A 12,399-nucleotide genomic window follows, 5' to 3' on the forward strand; every position below is an offset into this window, starting at 1 on the left:
ATATTAAAAAAATTGTATTATTGTGTAAATCGTAAATAAAAAAATGTTTATAAAATTAAATTATTTATTTAAATAAATGTAAGGATTGTACATTTAACAGTAATCATTATAAAATAAGCGTAAATAAGTAATATAAGTAAATTTAAAATTAGTTTAATTACAATATTTATTTTATTTTGCTTGAACAATACAATAATATGCATTATAATGAAAATAGCAAATATAAGAACAGAAAATAAAACAATTTATTTAAAAAAATAGAAACTATAAAACGCAAAATAATAATAATAATAATAAAAATTAGAAAACGTGAATAAAATTCAATGTATAATACTCCATAACATACGAATAAACGAATCGAGATACATTTGACGTTCAGCTGCGAAGTTATCGCCTGTATTCATTCTATCCCAATTGGCTAAAAAGTTTCCAACTCCGGATAAAATTAAATTTTTCGATATATCGATGGAATTCAATTGTTTCATAAGTTGAGGGTTTTCAAAATCTTCGAAAATGAGATAGATGATCGACGTGAGAATAGTCTTCAAGTTTCGCTTGCAGAAATGGACGCCGATTAAAGAATCTTTCCGTAGTTTCTTCAAGTCGCTGACTATATTCGTTCTTGATACAGAACCTTTCGGAAATTGGCGAAACTCACGTTCATGCATGTCGTCATAGTGTCGTTCGACGTCGTCCTTTGAAGTACAACCGGGAAAATTCACTCCGCAAGCAACGCAAACGCATTTTCTATTGGCTTTAAACACTAGAAATTCTTCTTGCCAGCTTATATCGTATCGATTGAAGTCGCTCATTCTTCAAATGAAGTTCTAGCGAAAGTTTTAAAAGTCGGTCGGCGAAACGCTGTACTATTATATGTACTGCGGCACAACTCAAATTTGCGAATGTTGCCAGTCGTATAAATAGTAGAAAAAAATAATCACAATTTTTTCTGCAATTGTATTTAAATCGAAGCTAAAAAATGATAACGTCGTGTAGAAAAAAATATTGCTGTTACAAAAAAATAATTGGAATATAATTTGAAACGCGTATTTAAATATTTTATATTGTTAATTTAAATCGTAAGGCACTTTCATATTATTTATTTTACTATTCAATATATGGTCGCTATCGGTAGTTTTCGGTTACGGCCAATATCCTTCCTCACTTGACAGATGTCAAATGACAATCGGCAGCTGGAACCAAAAAATTGTCTAAAATGGGCGCGTTACTTAAAAATACACGATTCGATTGCTTTTTGCTGTGTTTGTTTACACTGTCGCTATTGAACAGCTATTTATGCGACGACGAAATCGAATTTAATGCAGACGACGAATCCGACGAATCCGACGATTATGCAAATCTATTGTTGAATTTTGAAAACGAAGATAAACAAAACGATCTTTTACACTATGAAAAACACAGATTTCGAAGAGACGTAATTTCCAATATAACATCGACCAACTCGACAGTCGATAAAGTTGAAAATATCAGCCTCGCTATTAACGCGTCGATTAGCACTGAACGTGTATCGATTTCTCGAATCGATACTAATTCAACGAAGAATGTGTCGAGTTCTTCTATTGCTATCAACGTCTCGTCTACCACTCCGACGTACCCGGTCCTTCCGGAAAAGAGTTCAGTCGAAGAAGAACACAACAGCTCCATGTCTATATTTTTCGTATTATGCATTTTGGCACTCGGTATTTTACTCATTCATAGTATGTTACAAACTGGATTTACATATTTGCCAGAAAGTGTTGTGATCGTGTTTTTGGGAGCGCTCATCGGCATGATCATAAATTTAATGTCCACCAAGAACATTGCCAATTGGAAGAAAGAAGAGGCATTCTCTCCGACGGCCTTTTTTCTCGTGTTACTTCCTCCGATTATTTTCGAATCCGGCTATAACTTACACAAAGGCAACTTCTTTCAAAATATTGGATCGATCCTGGTTTTTGCTATTTTTGGAACAGCAATATCCGCGTTCGTGATCGGAGCTGGCGTTTACTTACTCGGGCTGGCGCAAGTTGCTTACAAATTAAATTTTGTGGAGTCCTTTGCGTTCGGATCTTTGATATCGGCTGTGGATCCAGTAGCTACTGTTGCAATATTTCACGCTTTGGACGTCGATCCAGTTTTGAACATGTTGGTTTTCGGCGAAAGCATATTGAACGATGCCATCTCCATCGTTTTAACAACGGCCGTGTTGGATTCGAACGATCCGATAATGTCTACTGGAGATGCGATACTCTCAGCGCTCAACCGATTTTGCTTGATGTTCTTCGCTTCGGCTGGAATCGGACTCTTATTCGCATTAATAAGTGCGTTGCTCTTAAAGCACGTGGATCTGAGAAAAAATCCATCTTTGGAATTCGGAATGATGCTGGTCTTTACGTACGCTCCTTACGTCCTCGCCGAAGGAATGCAACTTTCAGGTGAGAATATAAATTACTTATCGTCTTATTCTAATAATAAATTTATATTTTTGTAGGAATAATGGCGATATTATTTTGCGGGATTGTTATGTCTCATTATACGCATTTTAATCTTTCGACTGTAACGCAAATTACTATGCAGCAAACGATGAGAACTTTAGCTTTCATTGCAGAAACGTGCGTCTTCGCATATTTAGGATTAGCAATTTTCAGGTAATTTTCACTTATATAATATTGATATTTTTTTTAATTCTCTAAAATATCTCTATTTACAGCTTCAGACATCGCGTTGAACCTGCATTGGTTGTTTGGAGTTTGATCTTATGTTTGTTAGGAAGAGCCTGTAACATATTTCCATTGGCATTCTTGGTGAACAAGTTTCGAGAGCACAAAATCACAAATAAAATGGCATTTATAATGTGGTTCAGTGGTAAATAAACTTTTATTAAAATATATAATACTATATGTACTCCACATATACACCTTTCTAGCTTATATCTGCTAAAGCAGCGTTTCTCAACTAACATTTCCACAGAATATTTCAAGGGAGGCACAAGCCAAAAATCATCTTTTACATGTGATATAACAAACTCTAGGGGAGCCACGGTCAGAATAAAATAATAAAAATATTATATGTAAATAATATACAAAAGTAAAGCTAAATAGTAAGTGATCCATTGTCAAAATTTGGTTGCAAATATGTTGGGAAAGTGTTTACATGCCTCTCTTAATATTGTAATAAATTTCAATAAATAAAGTCCATTTCGAGATTGTCTTTTCCGACAACTATGCGAGAAAAATCAGGAAGATTTTGAGCGCCTTCTATTAAACACAGAAGTTCGTTGGCTGTCAAAGTGTAATTGTCTTAATCGCATTATTGTACTTTAGAATTAGGGGTTCCAAAAGCCGTCCAAAAGAAAAAAAACAGTTTTCGTTTTTCTACATTGTTTAATTGTTAATTAGGAATTGTATACATTTTCGAGATACAGTATGCCGTTTAGTATATTTAAATAATTTAAAACTTTTTTTAGTTGAAACGATTCCTCGGAAACGTCTTTTACTTCCGGAACAGTCATAATGGATTATATACTTTTATTCATTTCAATAATAAAGGAATCTTATTTCTGAGTTGAGGCAATTGCGTGATCGTTGTCCATATTTATATCGGATCGAGATGATTCGCTTGTTTATATTACAATTTTTTTTATCTTTTGAAAAAAGTCTATAGTAGCTAAGCACACACGCACAGATATGCCCGATGGACACCAGGACGAATCTGTCCGAGCTTCGCCACACGCGCAAACTGTCTAAACTCGGACATCAGTCTTTAATACTCATTAAAAATAAAACCGGTTGTCTGATGTCTCTTTCAAGTGAGCAAAAACTTACTATAATATGCGGTGGTTTTATTTTTTTGGAAGAAATTTCCTAATAATGGACAAACAAAATGCGCACACACGTGCAAACATGGTACTCGTATCTGCCGGTCAAATTCCGACTTAAGTTGCCAACATGTATGCCCAATTATCCGTCTGTTTCTTGATGCATGTTTTGTGTTTCAAAGAATAAAAAGCTTTTAAACAATCTTCTTTACATTCGGGTACTTCTAAAAATACTTTATACGCTGATCCTTTCTTGTGTTGTATACAAGTACTAATAAAAACCAATAAGACAACTTTGTACAAAAACCTTTCTGTTCCATTTATTTCCTCATTTTTAATCATTTGCTATATTGTCGGAAAAAATATTTTTGAAAATACAGGCGCCAGAACTTTCTTCTTTCGGAACAATAAATCTAAAATATCATTGTCTTTGATCGGCCGCTTCTGGATACCTCCTAAATTTTTATACCAAGGGTCAGAACACTACTTGCCAATTAATTCCAATGAAATATATATTCTTATATTACTCATCATTTTTATCAGTTACGATTTTCCGAAACAACCTGATGAGAAAAGAGTGCGTAGAAAATTGTAAATCCGTTTGTTTAACATTTAAACGCTGCAAATTATTGGTACGGACGTGCACTACAGGCCGAGAATTTTCTAGCAAAAATAAAATCTATTTAAATTAGATTTTTCGGAAATGTGTCAATGGTATATTATGACGACTTATCAAATAAATGTACAATATGACATTTTCACTGTTATTTACCCAGAAAAACAGAATTATTTTTTCTCGATTCAAGTCAGGGTTGTCACATTGCTGATAAAAAAGTTTAAAAATAAAATAATTATAATATATTGGATAATATATATTTGAAAATTAGTTTTATTGGTTAATTAAATACAGACGTTTAAAAACAAGACGTTAGGGTTGTCACATAGCTTTTATAAAAATTATGAAAATTCATAAAAAAATACATTCATAAAAAAATACAAGAAAACAAAATCAAAAATTCTATATCAACGAAAAAGGTAAAATATAAAATAACGTCAAGCACACGCCAAGCCAGAGTTGCAATTGATGATAATTATTCCCGTTAGTAATCAAAAAGTCCTGTTCGGCACAACCCTGAACAGCGACTCTCGTTGAACGCCAAACAAAGCTTTCATTTGGATCTCTGTAATATCAATAATATTCGCAATTTATCCGATCTTAATATTTTTTCGTCATCTCGAAAGATGTCACTATGTGTTTAATTTTTTATGTCATACAAAACTTTCAAGCCTAGCTAGTAAAATGAGAACAAAGTAGAGCGCGTATACACGCTCGTTTTGTATGGCCGGCCTCATGCGACCAGTCACATAGAGCGCGTATACGGGCTTATGGTGTAGAAAGGGTTAAAGTGTGATATATTTTTTTCTAAAAACAGATTTATGTGATTGAGATGTGCTTAATTTCTATAATATTATTTTAATTATTGCACATTTATTATTTATTTTAAAATATCACAATAAATTATTTATTTTAGAATATTTATTTATTTTTTAATATTTAATTTATATTTATTTTTAATATTTAATAATTAGAATATTTATTTATTTATTTTAGAATATCTCAATAATAATTTCCAATTTATTCCAATGAAATATATTCTTATAATACTCATTATTTTTTATCAGTTACGATTTTCCGAAACAATCTATAGAAAAAAGAATGCGTAGAAAACCTGTATGTTTAAAATGCAATATATTTTTTTCTAAAAACAGGTTTATGTGATTGAATTGCGATTTATTTCTATAATTTTATTTTAATTATTGCACATTTATTATTTATTTTAGAATAACTCAATAATTTTTCATTTTGATAGATATATCTCCTGTATAAGTAACATAAATTAAATTTTAGCTATAAATATTTATGTAAATATTATAAAATACGTTAGTATGTAAATATTGCATAATATTTTTTTACAATGATATCCTACCTTGATAACACATAGTTTTTCACTTACAATGTGAAGTCCCGCCCAAGTAATAATGACTACATACTATTTTTTTTCCAACAGTCAGCGCATGTAAACAGTGCTCAACGCGTGACAAACACGTGTTCTTCAAGGTTAGCTTCTAATTGGTTGTTCACTTGAACGGATCCTCCCCGGAATACTATTTCAACAGGGTAGTATTGGTTTGCTGTTCGCGAGATTTTATTTGCGCGTGCGTACGGTTGTCGAAATTTTTAAAGTAAAAATGTTTTCTACAAACACCAATACTAAAATTAACCCTGTAGATCTCCAAAAACACGCACTAAAAGAAATCACATAAATATTTTTTAAAATAACACTATTTTAAATATATATTAAAGGGAAATTTTGGAAAATCCCAACCAAATTATTGACAAAGTATCAACAAGGGCAGGAGTGTGTAAAAAATCAATTTATTGAGTTATTCAAGTATATAAACATAATATTAAATTAAACTCGCCAAAAACCAATAAGAATCGGAAATCCCACGTTTTAGATTATATTGATGATTTTGATAAAAAGTGATTTGTCATAAAATACATAGATTTAAAAAAAATTAATTACTGAAAATTGACAAAATTCTTAGTTTTGTAAATGAAGACGATGATTTGCCAAATTTTAAAAGGTCGACATTCTATAAGCATTTAAAATCGTTGAACATGGAATATTAAAAACAGCATATTAATAGAAAAAGAAGAAATCGTTGTGTGGAGGAGAAATTATTTAAGAAAAATATTAGAGGGCGCGGAAAAATGCCCTCTCCGAAGTTGCCTTCTGTGTGGGCCTGACCGTCCAACGGCTTGGTATATTTTGGAGATGCAAGATATTTGAAATATATGTATCAGAATGATAGAGAAAATGTAACATTAATAAGTATTTCACCCAAAAGTAAAGTTAACCAATTTATATTTAAAGCCATCAATTATTTACTCATAAACTGTGATTTTCCTGAAAAACTTACCGATAATATCAAATTTCTCTTTTATAATTACCAAAGTAAATTTAATATGCAACATTACAATTAAAATATTATTTTCTTTAAAACAATGGCAAGGTAAGTGATTTAATAAATCCTCTAAATTTTTGTTCATATGAATGACATTTGACATAGGAATAACTCGCAGCATACCTAAAATTCTTTCGCAGTGGACGTTTTTGTAGCCCATGATATACAATATACATATATTTCAAAACAATCAGAGAATACTGCAATATAATGCCTCTTAATGTTCATCAGTTCATTATTATTATTTTTAATAACGAAAACTGCGTTGCTGGTAAATATATGAGCTTTTTATGAAAGATATACATAGATGATATATTATAGACTTTTTGATTACTGTTATGTTAATTTATGAATAATAAAATACAATTTATATACTATGTTTATTTCTTCGTTTGTGCTAAGTGCTAAGGGAAATTATTTTATATTAATTGGATTTCAATATTCGCTGTTTTTCAATTTTGTCAAAACATCTAAACTATGAATTTTAAACTTAAACCTAATTAGCGCCTATGTGAATAATATGGGAGTTACTGCGCTTTTGTAGAAATGAAATTTTACTCGAGACCTTACTATTTCCTAATTTTAATAAATTATACATTTTTTGTTCTTCCTGTATAGTTAGAAAATTAATATTTTAAGGCCATCAATACACTATTTCGTACATAACTTCTGCGTTTCCTAAATCTAATTCTTATATTTGTATTTATCGACTTATAGACCTTGAAATTTAGGAAAATGTTTCCTTATACATTTATTAAACATCTTTGTATACTGGTTATTAAGTGTTTCTCAATTCTCATATTATAACATTTTTAAAATTTATTTAAATTATTTTCAGGTCTTCGTGGAGCTATATCTTATGCACTTTCCCTTCATTTGGGTTTCTCGGATGAGACTCGCCATGTTATTATAACTACTACATTGATAATTGTGCTTTTTACAACATTAATCTTCGGCGGATCTACAATGCCGCTTCTGAAGTTTTTAAGAGTAATTTTTAATAAGAAATTATATTTAATTTACTATAGTTCGTAATAATTAATAAAAATATATATATCATTTTAAAGGCAAACAAGAAAAATAAACGAACTAGGTCGCAGAGAAGGCGTAAAGAAATATCTCTATCGAAGACGAAGGAATGGGGACAAGCCATCGATTCGGAACACTTATCAGAAATTACTGAAGAAGAGATGGAAGTCTGTTAAATATAATTATATTTATAAAAATATTTTGTATTAAATATAATATAAAATCTTGTATTTTAGGTTAATTTCTCACAATCTTCTAGAATAAGAGGATTTGCAAGATTAGATTTAAAATATTTAATACCGTTCTTTACAAGAAGATTTACTCATCAGGTTTGTTATTGAGTTTAATAAATGATATTTTATGATTAATGTTTAATTTAAACATTTCTAATTTTAGGAATTAAAAGATTGCAAAAGTCAAATGACCGATCTTACAAATCAATGGTATCAAGCTATTAGAATTTCTCCTGAACGAGAAACTGACGATGAAGAAAGTGTTATTCCATCCAATTCGAATTCTCAAACAAACTTACAAAGGGCTATTTAAAATGCTTTATTATTCAATATATTGCCACTTTGTATTTTGTTGTACTTAAAGCTTAATTTTTAATATCTATTTTTTAAATCTACAAAATTTATTAATAGTTATATTATTTATTTTGCCAATATATTTTATTTACCAAAAATAACTTATATTAGAATATAAGTGAAATTGTGATATTTAATAAATTATTGTAACACTATTTTTATAGAGTGGTGGAAATTTTACAGTTTTTTCGACAAACTTGAAAACTACATGCTTTTTGGGGGACCACGAAAATAAAGTTTATACTTATATAAAATACGAATCTTCATTGTAATCAAATTATTTATTGAAAATTATATTGAAGATCAAAGATTGCACGTTGCTAATTCATGCTCATCAGTATTATATTTTTAAGATTAAAATCTCTTAATTTTTATTAGCACCTGCGTTCCTTTGATAATTTATTAATGATAAAATAGTTTGTGTGGATAGATTTGATAGATGTTGTCAAATGTTCGTTGCAACATTAAAAAAATTATATTTACAATACAACAATTTAACATTATAAAAGTCTTTACTATTGTGGTTGTTGTATTTAAAAATTTGTTGATGTTTATATAGTATATTTAAATAGTTGTGAATTTTATTTTATGTGATTTATACCATTTAAACTGAGTTACCTTGTATGTTCCATTATAATATAAAGTATCATACTAGTCCAAATATATCTTTACATTGTACCATATAAATTATCTTTTATTTTGCATAATTTATTACATATCATAAGATATTTTTTATTTTATTAACGTTAGAGAAGCACTGGCGATTATGTTTCAATCTAAAATTTGATACGCAGTTTTATAGGTATATAAAGATAGATATACTCTTTGAATAACACAAAATTTTTGCCATTAAAAGTAAACATGAAGTGTAATAAGTTATTATTTTTGTGTATCTCGAGTATTTTTACTCTTACGTTAGGATTTGCAAAGTTTGATGAGATTAGTGAGAATGAAAGTTTATTATCATTATTATCTCAACAACTTCCCTTCTCTAGTGATAATATAACAGAAGACGCTCTTTTGGACACGGTAAAATTATTAATTAATTACCATATATAAATATAATTTTTACATCATGGCATTAATATTGTAAATGCATCTTAATTTTTAAATATCTTAGTTTAACATTATCTAACACTTGACTGAAATATTTGTATTAATGATATAATCGATGAACATTTATAACTTATAGTACTTATAATAATGTAGAGATAAAATAAAGATAACATCATTTCATTGCATATATGTGAGTAGAACATATTTTACCTAAATTTAAAGCTGAAAATATTTATAAAAGTAAATATAAAGTACATAATCCAATTTTTGCATTTTTAAATAGTATATATTTTAAAAATATAATTCTCCATGTAATATGAGAATAATAGGGCCAATATAGTTATGTTAATAATATTTTCTTTCATGTATTATACAATGCATTCGTAGATTGGCTTAGCGACTAAATATGGCTATCCTTCAGAAATACATGAAGTTCAAACTGAAGATGGTTATATACTAACCATGCATCGTATTACAAGTGGAAAGACTGAAAATAAAGCTGATAAACGCATTCCTGTATTTGTGATGCATGGATTATTATGTTCTTCTGCAGATTGGGTTGTAAACGGACCTGGAAGTGGACTAGGTATATGTTATTTTATATATTATTTGCTTTATATTATATTTATAAATTAATTAACCCACATATTTTTTTAGCTTACATTTTAGCTGATGAAGGTTATGATGTTTGGCTCGGGAATGCACGTGGAAATTTTTATTCTAAAAAGCACGTATCGTTGAGTACGAAAAGCAGAAAATTCTGGAGGTTCTCTTGGCACGAAATTGGCATTTATGACTTACCGGCTTCCATTGATTATGTATTGAAGCATACTGAACATAAAAAGCTACATTATATTGGTCATTCTCAAGGAACGACGTCTTTCTTTGTGATGGGATCTGAAAAACCGGAATATAATTCAAAAATACTATCGATGCAAGCTTTAGCTCCAGCTGCTTATTTTACACATTCACGGAGTCCACTGTTCAAACTTCTGAATTCTTTTGAGGATGCTTTACAGGTACATTGAGTTATTAATAATGAAATGTAATTAATAATAAATATATGACGATTAAGCCTTGAAGTGTGACGTATGAAGGATTATAAAAAGGAACTTTTAATGAGCGTGAAATACAAAGCCATTGATTTTATATAAAATATATTTTATGTAAAGAGTATATTTCTCACAAATTTATTTATTTTTCCAGATTCTTCTGACTATAATTGGAAAGAATGAAGTGCTTCCACATACTAATATAACAATATATTTAGCAAATAATTATTGTAATGAAGCATCAAAATATCAACCAATTTGTACAGCTATATTATATAACATTGCCGGACATAATCCAGATCAATTAAATCTCGTAAGTGTTAAATATCGAATATTATTACTCTAATTTGTTATATTTATCAACATATAAACATACACAATTTCAGACCATGTTACCAATATATATGAGTCATACTCCAGCCGGAGCGTCGAGTCGGCAAATCATACATTATGCTCAAATTTATAATTCAGGCATTTTCCGAAACTACGACTATGGATTTATTGGAAACATGATAAAATATAATTCAATAGCACCACCAAAATATAATTTGAAACGTGTGAAAGCTCCAGTGGCGCTTCATTATGGCGAAAATGATTTGTTATTGGAGCCTATAGATGTTTTTAAAGTGAACTACCAATTACCAAATCCGATCGGCTTGTTTAGGGTACCTCATAAAAAATTCAATCACTTGGATTTCTTATGGGCTATTGACGTTAAAAGTTTACTTTATGATACCGTGATAAGTCTTATGAGAAAGTTTGAATAATTGTATTTATTTATTAAATGTTTTTATACTATTAAATTATTATATAATCTAAATGTGTTTCCCGAATTATTGATTACTTAAAAGATCATCTTTTTAACAATAATAGACCGAGATTTTATTATATGTAAAATAACTGATCAATCTATAATTTCTAACAATGAAAAATTAATCTATATCATCTGGCGTGATTTGTATGATAAATCTATTTGGGATTTTATTTAAAAAAAAATAATATATTTTTACCTCAAGTGAAGTGGGTTTGTAGATGGAAGATTTTTTTTGTTAATTTTGTTAGATATCAATCTCATATAAATCCACTTTTCAAGATAACAAAGGTATTTATAAATTTAACGCAATACAACTTCTAATAAATCTGTACTCTATTTAATAAGTTATTCTCAATATGTAACTCATATAACCTTAATTTATTAAATATTATTTAAACTAAAACAACCACAACCATAATTTGGAAACAAAATCAATCTAAATTTACGACAGCTTAGTTATTTAGTTGATATTGCATATAAACACAATAAAAATTAGTACAAATTAAAAATAATAAAGCTCATGATTGAATAAAAATATATTGACTTATAACGTTTTAAATCTGAGCTAAGATTCAAAATTAAATACTTATTTTACATTATTGGTCATAAAATATTTATTATTATAATTATTACGTTTATGTATAAAACTTAATTTATATTTTAATATTTAGTTGCACTCGGTTATCCAGCGTTCATATTAAGATTTTTATAACAATATTACAACTTAAATTACGTGAGAATTTAATGAAGCATATCTAAGCCGAATTTTGACCAATAGGAGAGCGCAAAAAAACAATTATCTATTCTCAGAAGTCAAAAATCTATGTCGAAAGCAATAAAACCGTACCGTCGCCGTCTCGTTGAGTTGCAGCCTTCCTATTGATCAAAATTCGGTTTGAATACACTTTGACAAGCACTCTTATATCTTAAGTTCGTAGTAATATCGGTAAGGATAGCTATCATATTTTTAAAACAATGTAATATCCAAGTGCAAAGGAATTATGGAGCAATATA

At 29.1% G+C, this 12,399-nt stretch overlaps 2 protein-coding genes across 3 annotated transcripts; both read left to right on the forward strand.

Moving 5' to 3' along the window:
• The first annotated feature begins 1,150 nt into the window (after positions 1-1,150).
• Positions 1,151-9,150, forward strand: Nhe1 (Na[+]/H[+] hydrogen exchanger 1). Of its 2 annotated transcripts, XM_088205598.1 has the most exons (7): positions 1,151-2,435; positions 2,492-2,648; positions 2,711-2,865; positions 7,686-7,837; positions 7,915-8,043; positions 8,113-8,205; positions 8,273-9,150. In XM_088205598.1, the coding sequence occupies exons 1-7, from the start codon at positions 1,217-1,219 to the stop codon at positions 8,420-8,422; spliced, it is 2,055 nt and encodes a 684-aa protein (XP_088061724.1). In that variant the 5' UTR covers positions 1,151-1,216; the 3' UTR covers positions 8,423-9,150. The 2 variants fall into 2 exon arrangements, with proteins under 2 accessions (XP_088061724.1, XP_088061725.1); XM_088205599.1 differs by lacking the exons at positions 7,686-7,837; positions 7,915-8,043; positions 8,113-8,205; positions 8,273-9,150 and adding an exon at positions 2,927-4,598.
• A 26-nt stretch (positions 9,151-9,176) lies between these two features.
• LOC148237738 (lipase 3-like) lies at positions 9,177-11,706 on the forward strand. Its single transcript, XM_088205601.1, has 5 exons — positions 9,177-9,492; positions 9,907-10,105; positions 10,177-10,538; positions 10,726-10,884; positions 10,958-11,706. The coding sequence occupies exons 1-5, from the start codon at positions 9,325-9,327 to the stop codon at positions 11,336-11,338; spliced, it is 1,269 nt and encodes a 422-aa protein (XP_088061727.1). The 5' UTR covers positions 9,177-9,324; the 3' UTR covers positions 11,339-11,706.
• The last annotated feature ends 693 nt before the right edge of the window (positions 11,707-12,399 follow it).

The sequence above is a fragment of the Plectrocnemia conspersa genome, unplaced genomic scaffold, assembly GCF_051122295.1.
Source record: "Plectrocnemia conspersa isolate PC_06_02 unplaced genomic scaffold, ASM5112229v1 ptg000002l, whole genome shotgun sequence".
In the NCBI taxonomy this organism is placed as follows: domain Eukaryota; kingdom Metazoa; phylum Arthropoda; class Insecta; order Trichoptera; family Polycentropodidae; genus Plectrocnemia; species Plectrocnemia conspersa.